The 19767-nt window shown below is 50.4% G+C and overlaps 1 protein-coding gene across 3 annotated transcripts; it reads right to left on the bottom strand.

Moving 5' to 3' along the window:
• Nucleotides 1-54: 54 nt before the first annotated feature.
• DPP9 (dipeptidyl peptidase 9) lies at nt 55-19708 on the bottom strand. Of its 3 annotated transcripts, none has more exons than XR_009725833.1 (22): nt 19550-19708; nt 17622-17709; nt 14523-14776; nt 11773-11885; nt 10626-10799; nt 10244-10412; nt 9972-10085; nt 9560-9688; nt 9018-9079; nt 8374-8474; nt 6771-6948; nt 6203-6368; nt 6015-6094; nt 4434-4586; nt 4117-4252; nt 3672-3817; nt 3233-3379; nt 2935-3087; nt 2263-2405; nt 1841-1952; nt 953-1370; nt 55-671 (listed from the first exon to the last, which is right to left on the bottom strand). XR_009725833.1 is itself a non-coding variant. In XM_061355780.1 (22 exons), exons 2-22 carry the CDS (start codon nt 17675-17677, stop codon nt 1278-1280), a joined length of 2583 nt encoding a protein of 860 aa, XP_061211764.1. In that variant the 5' UTR covers nt 17678-17709; nt 19550-19708; the 3' UTR covers nt 55-1277. The 3 variants fall into 3 exon arrangements, 2 of the variants coding, with proteins under 2 accessions (XP_061211764.1, XP_061211762.1); XM_061355780.1 differs by having other exon boundaries at nt 55-1370; nt 14523-14577; nt 14674-14776; XM_061355778.1 differs by having other exon boundaries at nt 55-1370.
• Nucleotides 19709-19767: the final 59 nt, after the last annotated feature.

Consider the following 19767-nt stretch of genomic DNA (forward strand, 5'->3'; position numbering starts at 1 on the left):
AGGCAGCTCCGTCTCCTCGCGCGCCCAGAGGCAGGCCCGGAGCGCCAGCAGGAATCTTTGCAATAGTTTAATGAGTCGCTACATCTTACACTCATAATTATAAAAGAATAAGAATCCATAAAAATATTTTCTTTTCATAATACGCACTTAAAATACTCCAGGGCAAGTCAACGTGGTTCATTTGGGTGGGTTTTGTGTGGTTATCCTTTTGCCCCCTGGCAGAACCCTTGGCTTGAGGGGGGGACGTGCTCCCCTGAGGTGCGATTGCTCGATCCCCCCTCCCCAGAACGGCAGATCCTGTGGAGCAGGTACACCAGAAACCAGAAGAGAGCGGTTGCTGAGGAGATGGGCAAAGGGGACCAGTCACTGACCCGCAGAGAACTGAAGCACAGCCGATTTCAGTGCACATCTGAAGCTCGGGGCGGCGGGGAAGGTGGGCCCAAGAGGCAGCACAGAGAACAGGGGGAGGAGGGGTTTGCATAAATATCATCCATCTTGTGTTGCAAACCACCCAACGGCTGCTGCAGCTCCAAGGGATGCTGTGCGCTGGGAGCCAGCTGCTTCAGCTGCCTGTTGGCACCGCTCTGCTTGGGAGCGGCCATGAGAGAAAGGTATCGGAGGACGCTGTTACCGACCCCAGCCACTTCCTCCATCTGCTCTGCACAGTTCCACTGTAAAACAGAAAACACTTAGTGTTGCCATGCTTCTGTGGAGCTGCCGCCACAGCCCAGGGCTCCACGCTGGGCCAGGACACAGCAGCAGTGATCAGCTCCCCCGGGGCTGAGCAACAGGTAGCTCTCTCTTCCCTCCCGCTCCTGGCTTAAGGCAGCTTGCTGATTCAGCTCTTCCGTTTCCAACACAGGCACTGAGTTCTTGCAGGTAGGAGGATGGGGACTGCAGAGGTGCAGTGGGACGGGGCAAAGGATGGGGGAAGAGAAAGACGGGCACAAACCTCAGCCTCGGGAGACAGACCACTGTCCATTGATTCCCAGGAGAGAGGGAGTAGCAGCAAAAAAAGCATGAACAGCCAGGCTGGAGGAGAGGAAGAGGAGGAGCAGCCGAGCAGGGGCAGACCTCCAGCTTGGGAAGTGAGAGAAGGTGGCACTGTCCAAAGGGAAGGTGCCCTCCAGCCTCCCCCCTGGCTCGGGGGGGACACCCAGCCCGGGTGGGCACTCAGCCATGTGTGCTCTGGGTGATGGCTGCGGAGGGAGGCGGCGGCGCAGGGCACGGCAGGGCAGGGGGAGCTGTCAGTGTCCAGCGTGCAGAGGCTTGTGCTCTCAGAGGTATTCCTGTAGAAAGTGCAGCAGCGTGATTTCATAGTGCTCCCCTGACTCGGGGCACCGAATACTGTGTCTCTCGTTGGGGTAGATCTGTGCAGGAGCAGAGAGAGCGGGTGGTTAGCCAGCGGCAGCTCCTGCAGCACCACAGCCCCCCTCACATCGGCCCTTCTCCCTCCAGCCACTCTCTGGTGGGCACAAGGGGAAGGGTTAGAGCACCAGCCTCCATCCCTCCCGCACTGCCCTGCTCTGCTGGGGCAGGCTGGCACCTCTGCTGCCAGCAGCCAACCCAGACAGCGAGAGTTCAACAGAGAAGGGAAGTTCCAGCCTGAGGGCAGCAGCCCTGTCTGTGCATGCTCTCAGATACAGGGCACGTGTGCCAGGGATGGAACAGCCACAGTGCCACCTCCCGGCCACCTCCCGGACTCAAACTTGGCATCTACACCGCAACAAGACGTGGAAGCAGCTGCCTCCACCTTCACCCGCCCCCAGAACACACAGCAGAAACGTTTTCCTCTTTCCAGCCTTAAGGGACCTTCCCACTTCTCTCTTGTTCCTCCTACCTGCAGCTGGTAAGGTTTTCCAGCCCGGATTAGCTGTGATACCAGGAAGTTGGTATGAAAAAAGTGCACATTCTCATCCAAAAAGCCATGGAGGATCAGCAAACGATTTGGCCTGGGGATGGGATCAGAGAAAGGATGTGAAGCCACATAAAAAGCTCTGCAGAGGGTCTAAGCAAAGAGCTGCCAGCTGGCAAGCCAAACCAGTAATGGCTAGGCAGGCAGTAGAATAAGGCCCCAGATATGGTCCTCAAGCCATCCCTGGCAAAGGAGGTGCAATGCCCCCGCTTGCTGCAGAAGGCAGCGACCAACCAGGAGTTGAAACGGATTGGGATGAGAATCCATCCGTCCTTTCAGGATTCAGCAGAGATACAATGGAGCTGGGAGCAGGTCTGGAGCAGATCACTCAAGCCCATGGTACTCACTCGTTGGGAAGCTTTTCTACGTGTAATGCCACAGAGCCAGCCTCATAACCTTGCTGGTTGTTTTCTGGGATATCCATGTACCGCTCAGTGTAGCCCGTGTCATAGGCCATCCACACTGTGACAGGAGCACCTGCTATAGCAATCTGTCAAAAAACAGGGGGCAGGAGACAGCCTCAATTATCCAGTGCTAAAGAGCTCAAGCGTTCCCTGTTTTCCTGAAGAGGAAGGAAAACCAGGTTCTGCTCTGTTCTGTCACTCAGACCAGGGCTCTTCTTCAGCAAACCCACATAAAACCCAGATTCGTCCCCTGCTATTCCTCTTACAGTCACAGTGTGGTAAATTCCTGCACACTAAAGGCTTCCCCTTTTCTAGGGGGGCTTGTGGAATGATCCAGAAACACTGCTGGGCACTTGGGAAGAGGATTAGGAATAGCACATCAATTATCTCACTGGATGCTAGGCTAAACCCACCCTTAGCAGTCACTGGGTATAACAGCACCCCAGTGTTAGACAGGTATAACCTGTAAGCAGAACGCAGGGCTGCTGCCAGGAGCTAGGGGCAGGCAGGACTGAGGGAGAAGCATCAAGCAAAAAACCCAGTTCCAAATGCCAAGAGTGACAGAAGCTGAGGGAACCACGTGTCCCAGGCTGACAGCCCCATGTCCAGACTCACCTTGAAGACATTGGGTTTACAGATAAGCCCCATGAGGGAGAGGAAGCCCCCGTAGGACCAGCCATGGATGGCCACCCGACTCAGGTCGATGAACCCGTATTTCTCTGCTACATAATGTAAACCTTCCACCTGGTCCTCTATCTCCACCTGACCCTGGAAGGCAACAGAAGCAGCTCAAGTTCATGGCTTTCTACATCTAGAAGCTCCAGACAGAAAGGACAAGAGCAACGCTCACACAGGCAAAGTGCAAGCTTAGAAAGAGCACTGAACAGAGGCACCAACACAAGTACTTCGTTACCATTTGGTTCTTCAGGGCCCCTTCAAACTTGAGTCCTCGCTGGCACGATCCCCTTCCATCAATCACGACCACAGCGTAGCCCAGGGACGCCAGCGTGTTCAGCCGCAGGTACTTGATTCCTTTGAAGGAATTATTCACAAGCTGCACCTGCACAGGGAGGGAAGCAAAGAATCAGAGCTGAGCAGCTGCCTTCCAGCCCCCTCCTCTGCCTGCCCCACTGGGGAGGATCCCAAGCTGAAGGGCAGCCCCTGATGGAGCTATCAGAGCCATGCAGATCACACTACGTGCTCTTGAAGCCATCTGAGGTTTGAAGCAGAGGTCAGAGCAGAGCTCCAGTGCTCATCACTGGCCACAGTGTAAGTCTTAGCACACAACCAAGCTACACAGAGCTCTGCCCTGGGCAGCAATCCCACGCCTGACACCAGCAGTGGATTCTTACCTGAGGGCCTCCATACACAAAGAGCACTGTGGGGTGCTTCTTCCCAGGCTGGACATCATGAGGTTTGTAGACCATCCCATAGAGCTCAACATCTGAGTGGGTGCGGAAGTGGAAGATCTCAGGTGGGATGTAATCTGGGGGACAACCTGCAGAAGGAAGGTCAGACACTGGCAGTGCAGTAACTGGCAGCAAGCTCTGCCTCCCAAACAAGCTCCTTCTGTTTAAACTTGACTTAGTTGGGGCTCTTTCAACACCAAACCACACCAGAGAAGCTTCTCACTGGGAAGCACACAGCCTCTGCCTGCCTGCATAGGGCACCAGGCCATAGAGAGTGAAGGGATCACACAAGAAAACATCATCAGCTGGGTATTCTCTATACCACAACAGCAAATGTGGCAGGTTAAGGATGAATCACACAGACATAACCATGATCTCCAGAACTTACTGGCTGCCTCCATCATGCTAGCCCAGAACTTGGGCTGCTTGTGGAGCGGGTCGTCATCAGGGCCGCTGAGCTTGTAGACGTGCACACAAGGTGGAGTGCTCACGCTGCTGTAGTGGCTGATGAACATGTCAAAGTTCTGCAGATGGGAGAGAAGAAGGTCTTTCATTTCCCACATCTCAGCTCAGACAAGAGCTCCCACATCTCCAGCAACCAAGAAGCCCTCAGGACTCGTTACTGGTCACGATTCATCACCGATCCTAGTTAGGAGCCCTGTCAGTCAGGAGATGAGGGCGTCTTGGGTCTAAGAAACACCAGACCTGGCTCATTGAGCAGCTGTGGGAGAAGCCTGGGGTCGTGAGCCGCACGATCTCTCCAGGAGACTCGTAGCTGACGACGTAGAGGTGGTGCTCCAACGGGGTGTCCTTTGTGCCTTGGAAATACACCAGCTTCGTGGTCTCATTGACCCAGATCTATGGGGAAGAGAAGGATGGCAACCAACTGCTCCTCTGCCAGTTCAAACAGCCTGTCCCCTGGCAGCTTAAAACACAAATAGACCGTGACAGACCGCTCCTGCCATTAGGGACCATGCACAATGCCTGCTGGAGTTACAGGCTGGAGAACGCGTTCCCAGCACCCATGGAGAAGTGTGCACAGCCCAGCAAAGCAATGAAAAGCAGCCACTGAGCTTTTCTAACACACTCCAAGCATTTGCTTATTAATAAGCACCAAGAGTTGGGCTCTGTTCTAGGTGAAATCAGTGGATTCTGTGCTTAAATATCTCTGGATTATAAGGGTAGAGGTGTATTTTTTCCAGCAACCATTGGCCTAACAGCTCTAACAGCACCAAACTTCAAGCCAAATTCAAGCATGGTTTTAATGTCCAGATAAAGCTGCTTCTAAACACCCCTGGCCAGCCAGGAACAGAGACTACAGCTTTTAAACACTGCATTGATCCAGCAACACCAACTGAGCTGTTTTCCACCCTCCAGGCTCCAAATGCTGGAGCCCAAATGCTATTTCTGGCTAACCCACAGTTTGAAGACCACTGTGAACAGCAAAGGGAACTCAGTTGGCCAGGAAAAGCAGGCAGAGCCCTGTGGAGCAACGAATGCATCCAAGTAATTGCTGCTAACACAATTTTAGCCATAAGACATGCAGGCCAAAATCAACAGCATGTACAGTGAGAAGCCACACGGGGAGGGACAGCAGGTTAATTGCAGATTGAGGAAAAGAGCAGACACCAAACACATGGAGCTGGAGGCCTTTTAAAAGCAGAAAGTGAAAATTCAGATTAATTGGCAATGACCAGACAAGGTCTTTATCTGGACAGGAATCACCCGGGAGCATTAAAGATCAGACTCAATTCCTGAAGCAAAAGTAGAGCTCTGTTTCTACAAGATTAACACCAATTCATTGCTGGCTGTTCTGCAAGCAAGGAGAGATCCAGTTTCTCCATATTCTAAATTGCTTTCTGCTCCCCAGCTGCCTTCTTCCTACAGGCTCCACTGAGGGATCAGCTGGAGACCAGGCACTAGGACATCCTTCCCATTCACAAGTACTCATGGGGGTTAAAATGCTGCAGCAAAGGGAGCAAGCCCAAGCTTCTCCATCAAACAGTTCTTTGCTGCTCTTGCACCTCAGACTTATGTCCTTTTTTATGGCCTGATTCACTCATGGGATTTACCTAAGGAGCAATCTGAAGGCTGATTAAAAAGGCAATGAGTTCAATGTGCACTGGACTACAGCCCTTGTGGGGAAAGCACAGGCAGCCATAAAAAGAGAAACAAAATGAAGCTTAGTTTTAGCTGGTCCCAGGCGTAACAGAGGGCACAGGCCAGGCCTGTGGGCAGACAACGCAGAGCTGTAACACTGCAGGAGAGAACAAAAGTGACCGCTACCTTCGATCCATGCCTCGCCAACACCTCCCATTCCCCACCAGTCAGCGCGACCTCCTCTTTGATGGGACATTTGAAATCATCTGCAAGAAAGGAGAGGAGACTCAGTCCCTGCCTTCTCCAAAGGGCAACACAAGCAAACCAGAGAGGGAGCACCCAAAGCTGAAACGCCAACAAGGTGCAGCTCTTACCCTCGCTGTGGACGTATGGCTGCACCCAGTCATAGCTGCCCTGCTTCAGAACCGCTGTGACTCTGTACAGGTGGCAGAAACCTGTTTTGCATTCGTTGGCTCGGATAAAGCAGAGTTCTTCCTCCTCTCCCTCCGGTTGGATGAAAGGGTAGAAGATATCATGAACCTGTCCCACAAGGCAAGAGACTGATGAGTGACTGGTATGGAGACAGCAGAGCCAAAGCCAAGGGAGGCGGTGCTCAACTACTGGGCTTTCAAAGGAAAGGAGAGGGGAGAGAAATATCCCAGATGAGTGAAAAAAAGCCGTTCCCTACTTCCCTGTTCCCACAAAGAAACTCTGGACCCACACAGAAAACCACACGCTCTGGGCTTTCCATTGCTGCCACCAGAACCAGCACCAGCCTTGCCTCCAAGCTGGACATTTCAGCTATGAGAGTCCCACTAAGTGGATGCTATTCCAACACCCTGGTGTGAACTTCAGGCCCCTTTATCACTTCAGTACCGTGATGCTTAACTGTGTGGGAAGAAGAGGCAGCCTGTGCTCTCCTCCCACCCCCGAGCCCCTTACATTTATCCACACATCAGTGGTTTCTTCATAGATCACAAATGGCTGGACATTTTCTGGCACAGTTTTGGCAAATTCAGCACGCTGTTCCTCATTTTCTGGGACTGGAATAAAGAGTGCTGGAGGCAAAAGGATTAGCTGCAGCCGCTGCTGAGGTCTGTCTAGGAACATAGCCCAAGCACTGGGGAAAGAAGTCAGAGGTGGATGTCAGTACCACAATGTAGCTGTCCCTTTCTAACACTCAGAACATGCAACCCTCTTTCCCCCCCACTGGCAGAAAGGATTCAGGCATCTCAATGCAAAGCTTTTCTCATCATTGCTGCCTTCTAATCCCCTGGAAGCTTTGCCAACACACACGTATTGCCAGACAGCTCTGGTATTTCACAGGGGGATCGCTCAGACGAGGTGTCTGACAGATCTGCCAGAGTGTCTCTTCCAAGGGAGCACTGTTAACAGAACCCTGTCTCCAGAACATAACTCTTCCTTGGACAGCCCCTCCATCAGGAAGCACTGTTTGTTTTCTAGCAAGCTCCTGACGAGCTGAAGTGATCACTCTTAAAGCGATCCATTTGCTTCCTCAGCGCACACTGCACTAGCAGGGAAAGGCACAGACCTAAGACAACTGCCAAGTGAAGGAGTCGCTTCAGTCTCAGCCTTGTTCCTCTCCAAGGAGAGTCATTTGAAGTGGTGCTGCACTGCAGGCCTCTCAACATGACAGATGGCAAGCCACCGCTGCATAGTGCGCCTACCCCAAGGCCTGGAAGTGCATCAAGGGAAGTTTCATCATTAAGAGAGACTTTGTAAAGAGCCAGTTCTCCCCTAGCATCTCAGCGACTGTGGGTTTCCTGAACTGATAGATTCAGCACATTTAGGTAAGCTCTGGTGCAGAACAGAAGAATCACCAATGGGATTACCTTCTGTAAAGCTCGATGAATTTCACTTCCAGAGCAGAAAATTAATGACTTACAGAACACAGTTTTCAAAGACAGTGAAATCACCTTAACTCGACCTGCACACAAACCAGGTGACACGCAAGCAAGCTTTTCAGGGGAAAAATTAAGAGCTTTAAGATCTCAAACCACTCAGATTGGTGTGAATTGTGTAACTCTTCAGGCAAGGCTGCCCAGTCTGGAGCACTAGCAAGTTATGGGAGCACACCAGTTCCAGAGCAGCCTTTCCCCACTGCATGAAGGACTTAGCACCACGCAGACTGCCCACCTTCCCCTAGCACATTTGCCATTGATCACAAACTGGACCAATGAAGAATGCTAAAACGGCTTCAGTACATTCTCATTTGCAGCAGGAAGCAGACTGTACTTGTGTTAAATAGCTCCAACTCAAAGGAATTCCCTAGGACTGCCTGCTTAATACATCAATGTCATTTAAATCTGTGGTTGTGACTTAAAACCCCACAGCTTGTCACTCTGGTCTACACTGGATTAATTGCTACTTTTAGGATGTTTTAACAGTGAAGAAGCCAAATACTCATGTGCCATTTCTGGCACTCATGGCTTTAAAACCAGGTTTTGACCACAGTACAGAGCATATCGAGGGCCTGCAACAGTTCAACCCTGGGAGCATTGATTCGGAAGAAAAACTTATGTACTATTTGCCATCTCGGGTCCATCCGGCACGGGCAATGTACTCCACAGTGGGAAACAACACAGCAAAGGGTTGCACCAGCTCCTTGTCCTGAGCACACAGGATCTGCAGCAAAAGGAAGGTCCAATATCAAATCAGAGTGCTACCAGGCCTCCTCACCTCCTCCTATGGAAGCTCAGTGAAATGGGGGAATAAGGAAGTTTAACTATTGGCATCAGCAAAGGGTCAGGCCAGAAGAAGCAAAAGCCCTTCTGCAAACAGCAGGAAGAGAAGGGAAAACAAGCTTCAGAGCAAAATGATTTTGGCATTCAGCCACAGAAATGGCTACAGCCAGGGACTGAAGCCCAGGATGAGATTGGGCTTCAACCCTCCTGCTCTGCTGTTGACAGCATGCTACAGCATGCTATACCCCAGCCTAGCCCTACCCCTCGCTTCCCTCCCCTCTCCCGGCTGCTCCACCAGCACAATCCTCCCCAGCAGTTCTGAGTCTTTCTGTTTCTTGGATAAACACATGAGAGAATCAGGTGTTACAAGAGGCTGAAAACAACCACTAACACTACCTAGGGCTTGAGTGACCTTAACTCTTGGGAGCTCCAGAAGCTGTCAACCCTCCTGTGTAACGTCCCATTCTGAGTTGCTAGCACTTACCTTCCCCTTGCTGTCTGTCTTAAATTCTGCCAGTTTTAATGTAATCTTGGGGTTTTTGCTGCCTGCAGAGAACAGAAGGAATACCAAAATGACCAACTTGAACAATCCATACAGCTTCTACAGGAGGACCAACCCCGCTCCTACTGACGTGGCTGTGTGTGAATGTACAAATATCACATTATGGATGTGAGCAAACCCCGCTGTAATCACCAGAGTCATTCTGGGTATGGGAAAAGTTTGGTTTTGCCTTGCCTAGCTGCTGTATGTTCTCAGAAGGGAACGGAAAGAAGAGATTCAAAATGTATTCCACGATATGCCACCAGACAGATTCCAGCAATCCTTTCATGTAAGCCCAACTTGAAATGCTGTTCCTTTCTTGCAGCAGATTCTGGGCTCAGAGACCCAATTAGGCCTCAATATTCACAGCTTCTCCATTCTAGTAAGTACCCAGATTAATCATGCAAAGTTTACAGCACAGATTCCACTGCTGCTGCCAGCAGGAGCCAAGAGCTGCATTAGCAGCCCCATGGTACTTCACTTACCTGTCCTGGGGTACCGATAGGAGTCTGTTTTTCTCTCCTCCAAGGCAGGTGAAGGAACATGAATTATCTCCACCTCTGACTCATCCACTTCCTCATACAAGATCCTCAGTGTTTTTAAATCCTCTGAACCTAGGACAGACAGCATCATGTTTGCTACAGTTTTCCAGCTGCCTCTGGCTTGCCTGGAGCACTGCAGCAATACTCTGGTGCAGAGTGTGCATCTCCTGTATAGCCACAGCTCCTAGTGACCACCTGCACATACTCCTCAGAGCACAGTTCTATTCTCCCAGTGTTCTGTTCCTTCAGAAACAGAGCAAACACAGGCCAAGGGAGAAATCTTGCTCAAGGTAGAATTCATAGCAGGGCTGGCAGCAGTTAGTGTCATACTCTGATAAGCACAACAGTGACTGACCTTCTGTGGAAGCTGTGGGACACCACCAATAGCCCGTGAAGCGATCAAACTCCTCCTGAATGACAAAAGTGGCTACACCAGCAGACTTGGGGTCATCAAGAACATTGGATAAGCCTGGAGAGGAACAAAGATGAGACTGCATTTACATCTCCTTGGCAAAAGCTGATCCAGAAGGAGGCTCTTGTAAGAACTAAGCCATGGAGACGTGAGCCTTCCAGCCCAGATCTGTCAGAAAGAATTTCCTTTCCAATCTGGCAAGGAGCACCAGTTACCTTTATGGCAATATGTCATTCGCTTCTCCTCTCCTGTCTCAATATTTGCTATCCACAGGTCGTTGTTATTAATGAATGAGAAGAAGGCAGGGTCAGCAGGGCAGATCTTGGGATCCATTCGTGGCCCTGTGCACTGAGTCTTGATTTCCAACGGCTTCATTGGAGACACCTACAGCAAGAGACACACGAACAGCTCTGTACCAAACCAGCTTCCATCGTCATGTTTAAAAAGCCTAAACCACAGAAACAATACAGCACATGAAATAATAGCACTGACAAGGGAAATGACCATCACCAAACAGATGCAGATGTGCAGCCATCTCCAACCAAAACCATTAAGTCTACTGCAGGGGATACTCATACAAATCACTACCAGACTCACCATGAAACCATTCTTGCCCCCATCTCGACAATGAAAGAGGCTGTTGCTGGCCTGGAAGAGGAACAGGCCACTCTCGCTGTGGAAATCATAAGATGTTATACCAAAGACACCAAGTCTCTTGCGCTCCCTCAAGAGTTCCTCTTCTCTAGAATACATCCCATGATGAGGAGTTGCCTGGTATTGAAGGAAAGGAAAATCTCAAAGCATCTGCAAGGGGAGAAACTTTCACAGACCAGGGATGCTCCAAGCCTGGCACCAGTGAGTCTGTGAGTGCCCAAAATACAGCATCCCAGCCCAACCCAGACAGCATGCCCCAAAGTTCCCTCTACAGGAGAGGTGACTTGTGAATGCGTCCCTTCTGCAGCTGGCACTTGAGCATGAGCTGAGGAGAGCTGCACTTGCTCTGCTTATGCAAATCAGATGTAACAATTAACTTAATGACACTATCTCCAGCCTTCACAAACAGTTTCCATGTCAGACACTGCAAACAAAAGCTCTTCTGGCAATCTTGAATTACCCTGAGGAGAACTAGTGATCCACATGGGGTCACGACAGCTACATTCTTTTCCACCAGGAATCCTTTTAGTAGGGAAGGAAGACCAATACCCTCCCCCCTCTTCTTCATCAATGCTGTTAGTGACAAAGGGTATTAGGATACTGGTATCGGGGAGGTGAAAATTCACCCCCTTTCTGGTTTGCTTACAAGTGCGTAGAGCAGAAGCAGCAGCTGAAATTCCACTTTCTTAACTTCCTTAAAAGCAGGAGAGATGACAGGCAGGCATTCCACTGAGCACAGCAATGAGCACAGCAAGAGCCCAGCCAAGATACCCAGAAGAAAGGTGCACTGTGCTGATAGCTTGTAATCTGAGGCAGGCTACATGCTACTTTACAGAGTCCTCTCTGCTGGGTCAGCCCTTTCCTTGCCACATCAGCTGCTGTTTCACTGCTGCTTCACTGCACACACAAGTGACTACCTTGTATCAGGAAGCAAAGCGATTCCTGATACATTCCCACCGCTGCTACACTCCGTGTGTTACATCCTGCCACATTATGATCGTTCCAGTTTACTGCACCCACCACACCAGCCCACAACATCACCCAGTTTCCCCAAGCACCCTCAGCCCAAACTCTTCACACTTCAGCTTACCTGAAAGTGATCCAGCATCTGCTTCCATGACAAGAGAAGCAAGGCCTCTTTCCGTACCTTTTTGGGAATCTCTGAATAAAGAAGGGAATTCTCTCGGCTACCATATGGCATTCCTATTGGGAGGAGAAAAGCGTCATCCTACTTAAGATTAGTTAGCCAGGACAAAGAGGACCAAGAGCAAACTGAAAAGCAAAGTCTGTTAATAGAGGGCTTGGGGCTGTCCAGAGGCTTTCCCAGCAGCTCTCAGTTCAATCACAGAATAATCCCTGAATTCTTTAGATATTTATTTACTTGGAAATCTCCCTCAGAAAGATTTCACAGGAGCCAACCTCTTCACAACTGGCTCCATCCAACCTTCCGCACCGTGGACGGTTCAAGCCATGCCCTAGATCCACTCTAAGAAAGCCACTCCCTGGGTGGGTGACTCAACATTACTCTCCACATTTCCCAGCCAGAAATTGGCTACAGGAATCTCGATGAGGCCAAGGCAGCAGCCTGCAAGAGGGGAAGGAAGTGCTGGGAAGCTCCAGAGAGCCCATTCACATGTGAAACAGTACACTACCCTTTCATCCAGTCAAGAGACTTTGTCATCTTACATAAGCCTTTGACTGCAGTTATCAAACAAGCTACTGGCCACCCTCCAACTTCCAAAACCACCATGAAAATAAACCACCCTCACACATGATTCTGGCAGCGCCAACAAAATCAAAGACCATGAACTTGCCCTCTACATATGGTGCAGAGACTAGTGCCTAGATGAGAATGCTGCACAGGGAAATGGGCCCTGACATTGTCTACCCTGCACATACTCCGCGCAGAACAGAAAGACTCTGGAACCAGTTATCCCAGCACTTCAGTTACTGAAAATTAAACCTGAAATATTAATAAGTCCTCAAGAAGCAAAGCAATATGTGAGCGTGTAATCCTCAGAGACAGAACCACCAAAGTGCTGAGCATGTGGTGTTTAACATAAGCAGCATCTGCCACGATACAACATCAAATTCTATGGGGACAGCCCAGGAATGATTTAAGATGTCCAAGCAGGAAGAAAAAATCCAGACAGGAACAAATGACTATATATCCACACAACTGACACTCATGCGAGTGTGCTCTGCACCTCCTCTCTCCCTGTGTTAGTACTTTCCACAATGACCTCAGGCTGACTACAATCCATCAGCATTCACAAGAAAAATAGTGCCTGCCTCCCCAAAAGACATTACATTTTGCTCCCAAGTGAGGAAATATATTCAGCCTCTAAAGTAAAGTTCTTTGGGAGTCTTCATCCTCCTCAGCATGTTATTTAACGCTGGGATAGGAACAGCACTCTGATGTTAAACCCTCATAAACTGCTGAAATGGGTCTGAGGATTTAACAGCAAAGAGTATTCAGCTCAAAATATGCTCCTTATGGTGAAGGAAGCAGGGCTTACCCTGTGTCAGGAATGCCTGAGAAGTACCCTGGCAGATACTGACCTTAAATGATGGCTCAATCTGCTCTATGCCCTGTACATTTCCCTAAGGAAGAGAACACTGAAAAGCCACTTGTGCATCTTCACTCCTGGTTCTGGCTCCTGTAACAGTCATCCCTGTGCTGAGCACCAACAAGCAGGAGCTGCTCTGGCTGCCATTTCATGCAACAGAATATGAAAATACCTTTAAATAGGCGTCTTGGATCCTTAGTTCTTTAGTCCTCTAGATCAAAAACTGTATCAAAGTCAACTTGGCCTTGAAATACACTCAGCTTTAAATCAAATCTCACTGTTCAGACTTGACAAGAAAAATACACTGACTCTGGATACTGCCCTTTATAGTAGCACTTGTGTCATAAGAATATATGAGGAACAAATCAAGTGAGCAGCACACAGGAGCTGCTTAATGACAAAACAAATCAGCCCCTCAACCCCAGCACCCTGTGTCCTACAGTGACCTCCACTCAACTCAAACCAGAAGAAAGCAAAGCAGGGTCACTTCAGGAAACAGTTGCTGTGTGGAGTTGCACATCAGGCAATTTCTTTACTGGCCCAGTAAGGATCAGCTCATGCCCCAGAGCATAACAAACTCTTTATAGTCTATAAAGCTTCCCATGCTACCAGCCACAGAATTATCCTGTTACTAAAATCCAACCACTCTGTCACTAATTACAATGTGGCTCCAACTAATGAGGGACCTGTACAGCACAGCATTCTGCTGCCTTTCAATCCTGCTGTAAGGAAGAGGATGTTTCCCTGTGAATACCATTAACAGTTCATTCCCACCTCATCTCTTTTTTTAAAATCCCCTGCTCTTATAAGCATTCTACCTACACAGTACTTAATAAAGCAGGGAGACACCACCACCTTGCATTAATACCTAAAACTTGCAACATAAGAGTCTTTACTGACAGCAAATTCCTTGGAAAGTCAGTCTGGTTTATTAACCAAATAAATCCATTTCTCCTAAGCTACAGAGGCACAAGATAGTTCCGAGTTTGAGGAACAGCTCCATCACCTGGGTTGCCAAAGGACACTGCATTGACACCTCTGTCATGAGGTACCAGCATTTCCCCCTGTCACTAAGCAGAGTGGCTAAAGCACTTGTCTGGGGCTGCAGAGTTCTCTGCCCAGTGCCAGGCTTTGCTATAGAGCGAGTGTGCAAACCCAGAGCAATGCTGCTTAACTCAGTTCTCCCATCTCATAAATGGAGAGACTTCCCAGCCTTTTCCTTGCCCGTTTTGACTGGAAGCGCTCCTGTCAGACATTCACGCTGGCTTACCCAGGTAATAGAGGCGATGAGAGTGCGGGCTGGACTCTTCTGTTTTCCGGACAAACTGGAAATCATGGGGAGCTTTGTTCACTATCATGCCCGAATACTTCCTGCTGCTGTGAATAATGTCACGCAGCCCATCCCAAGAATGCTTTTGCACCTGGAATTGGGAAGGCACATCCTCCATCTCGACCACTTCAGAGCTGTCTGATAGCGTATCCACTGCAGTCATCTTCTCTTCCCCTTCAGAACTGGATAAAAAACTGAGGGAGGAGTTGAGGGAGAGAATTAAGCCTTAAAAATGAAGCAAAAAACGCTGTAAGCATGCAACAAGCTCAGGAGAAGAGGCACACCTTAAACTATAGCTCCCAGGCTTCTCTGCACTCAAAGATTATATTTTAAACATACACCGATATATTGAAGGGAAAAGTCCATTTCCCACCCCATGTCAAGTGCTGTAAATGAAGGTATTAACCTCAGCAAACTCACTCTCCCAGGGCTGATTCTAGAAATAAGCTGTTAAAGGAAATACAAGCAGCAGATTCCGGTGCAGAAAACAACCAGCTTGACTCAAAGGAAAACCAGCCCAGGAATTTGGATGGATAGGTCATAAAAGCTATGACCTATTGTAAAGGCACATAAGCTTCTGCTCTGGAAGACCACAGAAGTGAAGTCCCTTTCCTGTCCTAAAGGAAAGCCTGTTCAACACTTAGAGGTTTAAAGCCCAAGCACAGCACATCACTTACCTGAAGAGCCCTTGCAGCCAGAAATGAAGCAGGGGAGACAGCAAAACAGGAAGAAACCAACAGAAAGAAGAGAGCAGCAACAGACCCTGGCCGTATCCTGGAAAATGTGGCATGCATTCCTCACGCATTTCCAAGCTGGCACTTATTGAATGAGAGTCTCCCAGAAACCGCCTCCACAACAACTACAGCACATGTTAATTTGAGGAGAGGTGGGCCAACAGACTTGCCCAAGGTCAATGATGTCATCTATTGCAAAGCCAGAGTGAGCCTAGGACTAGGGAAACCAGTTTGTGTCAGCCCATTTGGGAAGCTGGGTTTCCTTCCATGAGGACATTTTAGCTCTTTTTGGGGATACCTTGTTGCAAAGCATCTCAGGAGGAGTCAGCTTCCTGCAGAGATCAGGGTGGAAAAGTCAGCTGCATGGGGACAGAATGGTTACCTCTGACACAACATCAAGGTGGCAAAGCAGTGACTAAGGTTACACCAAAAAAGGACCTGTCCCCAGCAGACCCAAGATTTACATTTTCAAATGAGCCCTTTCTTGAATCCTGCCTGTCATTTGGGACAGTGACCTGCATTCTGAGAGGAGAAAGACTTCTTGGATGTAGCTGTCATACTGCAGAGTTAAGCAAAACCATTAAGACTTGGGCCTCAAGAAGGTGCACAGTGAATTCTTTCCCAGCGAGGAGAAAAAGGGGAGAGGAGGAAGATGACTGCATCACCACAAAACACTCACCTCTGCCCATTTTCTACCCTAACTGTTCCTTGAGGATCCCCTTGCTTGCACCTTCTACCAAACTAAAAAGGAGCCCTCACCCAGTTTGACATCTTATGAAACTATGGCAGGAGATGAGCAAACCTAAACCAAAGCACATCTGGACTTCCTCAAACTACAGGCACATGGTACAAGGGCTGGAACCAAAACCATGTCTTCAAACATCTCTAAATTGTACGAAATGTGTGATTACCACCACAAGAACAAGATCCTGAACTGAAGCTCTAGGGACTCCCTGTACCTACTGCCCAGCAGTAAATCCACATCCTGAAAACAGAGAAGAGCACTTCCCAATCAAAGCCAGGCAGGAAGCCCAAATAAAACCACAAAAGAGAACGTGACGGGATGTTCTAAAGCTGTGAGTGTGGCTGTGGCCTCTGCTGTCTATAGCCAGGGTCTCCATGACAGCGACTCCAATCACATCTGAAGGCAGAAGTGTTGCCTATCAGAAACACATGACAGGAAGCCCACAAACCCCCAGGAACTGGGTGCAGTTCTCTCAACCCAGGCCCACTGCAAGTCAAGTCAGTCAATTCAGATGATCTGCCTTTGGCTCCAGGTGCCTGACCTTGGGTTACTCTCACCCAGGTGGTGAAACCATCTTACTCAGCCAGCTTGACTCTTCACAGGGGAAAGTTGCACCTTTAAGGGCTTAAGAAGTCCACAAATGTAATAGTGGTTACTGTTCCACAGTGAACTGGAGGCTGCAGCCCCTTCCAAACCCTATTGCCATGGGTTTATGATTCACTAGGGAAGGGAACAGCACAACTTTCAGCTTGGTACTGTTCTCATCCTGGTGATTCTGACACTACAACAGAGTGGAATAAGTGGGATAAGCAAAGTAGCCAACAATGAAAGCATTGGGAAACGCCACCATCACACCCTGTGTGGTGGAGTCTCACAGACTTCAGTCCTGACAAAACAGAGAGTAAAAAGAAAATCCAGTTGCTCCATCCATCACCACAGCCATCTCCTGGACAAAACACAGGATGTATTTGGCAACACTATCTATGGAAGTAAACAAGTATAGGGAGTAACTTATCTAAGTGAAATTGCAGAGTAAGTTCAGGGATTAAATAGTTCAAAGGTGAGTGGGATCAAGACACCAGTTTTAACCATGTCTCTCTTAGACATCAATATAGCATATCTGAGATCCACACCTTACTGGAGAAAACATGATCCTTTACAGTCCTCATGCCAAGGCACTGACCGAGATGATTCAGAGCTGTTGCAGAAGCACTGCTAACCCCACTCCCAAAAGCATCCAGCTATCCCTTGGAGGTCTTTTTAATGCCTTTTCTGTCCTGCCTGGCCTGGTTAGATGGAGCAGGAGTATACCCATGGAGCCCTCCTTCAGGGGGAGTCTGAAGACCACAAGCAAGTACAGGTGGGACATCCATCAGCACAGGAACTGGAAGCCAGTGAAACAAGTTACCTGCCTGAGTCACTTCCTGACCCCGAGCTCCCGGGGAAGAATGAGATACTTGGGATTTTTCATAAGGCTTCTTCACTCCAAGAGGTGATTACTGCTCTGTCCCACACAGCCTAGGGGTCAATAAAGGCCCTGGGAGTAACCAGGACACATACCTCCTCCAGCTTCCTGCAGTCTCGTTTTCCAGACGAACCCTCTTTATCTTCTGCATTAACTACTCAGCGAGCTGGGCAGGACAGGAAACTGGGAAGGAAGAGGGAAAAAAAAGCAGATTTCATTTAGCTGCAGTTTCTCTTGTCATGGGAACACAGCTGTGGAAAGCATTCTCCCCAGGTCACATTTCCAACTGAGCAGGGAAGCGCAAACAAACCCCTTGGTTTGCACTTCGCAGTCCAGATCTGCTCTGCCAGCACGAGCTGGGTATCAATGGCTCACAGAGAGCTGAGAGACTTCTTCACCTGAACAATGGGATGCGGGGAACTCTGCAGCCTGCCTCTTTCTTGCCCAAAAATATACTTTTTAAAGCCTGAGCATCCTCAGTGCTGAGCTTTCCTTTCATTCCCCTCCCCAGATCCTGGAATTCTCGGGATTTTCAAGTACAAAGAGTTGAGAAAGCAGAGGTCTGGTCCATATGCGCACAGGCAGGAGTCAAACAAAGGACACCATAAGGAGCCAGCCAGAGGGTCAGCAGCCCCAGTACCAACAGCGTCACAGTCCCACCTGGGACATAAAACCCACATTTGTCTTCCAAGCCAGGCTGCTGCTTCCCTCTGCCTCAGCCTGAGGCCACAGAGGAGCCCCAGCTCCACACACAAGCCCATCTTCCATGAGCAAAAGCAAGCCCCACCATCATTATCGTCCTCCCTACCCAAGTACACGAAAGTACAAAGATCTTTGTCTCCAAGAGAGCTCTGAATCACAGACACACCCGAGACCTGCCACTGCCTTTTGAGGAGGCCCCTGCTCTGACCAAACAGCCATTTCTCCACCACAGCTGCACTCACAGAGGATCAGGAGAGACAAAACAGCACAAAGAAGCCCCAGCTGAAGCTGCAGAGGAGAACAGAGAGGGAACGAAGTAGCAGCATCCAGTAATTTAAGGGCAATTTTCTCTGCCAGCACAAAGGGCAAGAGAAGCGATGCTCAGGAATGCTGAGTAACCTGGTCTGATCTTGGAGCTGACCCTGCTTCGAGCAGGGGGCTGGGACCAGAGGCTTCCTGAGGTCCCTTGCAGTCCCAGTTATTGTGTGCTTTTAATGATTCAGAGGAACATCTTACCCTCATCCCGCCCGCCACAGCTCACACGCTTCACCCAGCAAAGGAACAATAACGTCCTCTGACGCTGAACCCAGAGCCAAAGCAACTGAACAAAACAGATACAAAGGATCAGAACCCCGCATGAATCACGATAGCCATTTGTCAGCAGACCCCGAGGGGCCTGCTGCTGCATTCAGGAAGAGCCAAAGCAACACAGTCACCTAGAGGAGCCCTTACAGACGCGGCCCTCGCAAGGCTGGGAGCTTTTCAGGTCTCCTTTCTCCAAAAGGGAAAGCCACGGAGGGTGCAGTAAACCAGCGGGCATCGCTCTACAGAGGGATGAGCTTTGGCAGAGGCGCCCGCAGCCCATGTCCATCTCCTGCCCGTGCTGCAGGGGCAAGGCCGGGCCATGGCTTGGCAGGAGGCGAGGGACAGAGCACCCTGGCCCCCCCTCACAGCCGGGGAAGGCTCTCTGCATGTGGAGAAAGGGGAGCAGCAGCTCCTCACCTACCTGGGCAGAGCACGGGCTGGGGGGGGCCACCCCAACCCCCGGGGACCCCCATCCCTGGCGACACGGGGAAGCGCAAACACCCCCCTCTAACGCCGAGGTGTGGCCGCCCCCCACACCCCGGGGGACGAATACAAGTCATGGAGGGGGAAATACAACCCACGGGAAGGGGCCGACACCGAGCCCCCTCCCCGAGGGGCCCCCAGCCCCGGAGAGCGGCAGCGCGGCCTATGGAGGAGGCACACGCTCCTGCCCCACAAGCCGCCCCCCCTCCCTCCCCGCCGGTCCCAGCGAGCTCCCCGCGCCCTCCTCACTCACCGCGGGGCGCGGCGGCCTCCCCCTGAGGGCCGGCGGGAGGAGGGGGGCGGCGGCGGCTCCGTCAGTCCCGCTCCATGGCCCGGGGACGGGGGTCGGAGGGGACGGGGGTTTAAGGGAGGGGGGGGCGCGGCGGCCCTGCCACAGCGGGACCTTTCACCCGGCGGCGGAAGTGGCGGGAGCGCGCAGGGCGGGATGGCGGGAGCGCGCGGAGAGAGGGG

The sequence above is a fragment of the Neopsephotus bourkii genome, unplaced genomic scaffold (genome assembly GCF_033783945.1).
Source record: "Neopsephotus bourkii isolate Nb327-2 ecotype Australia unplaced genomic scaffold, CSIRO-AGI_Nbou_v1 NB_838, whole genome shotgun sequence".
Classification (NCBI taxonomy): Eukaryota; Metazoa; Chordata; class Aves; order Psittaciformes; family Psittacidae; genus Neopsephotus; species Neopsephotus bourkii.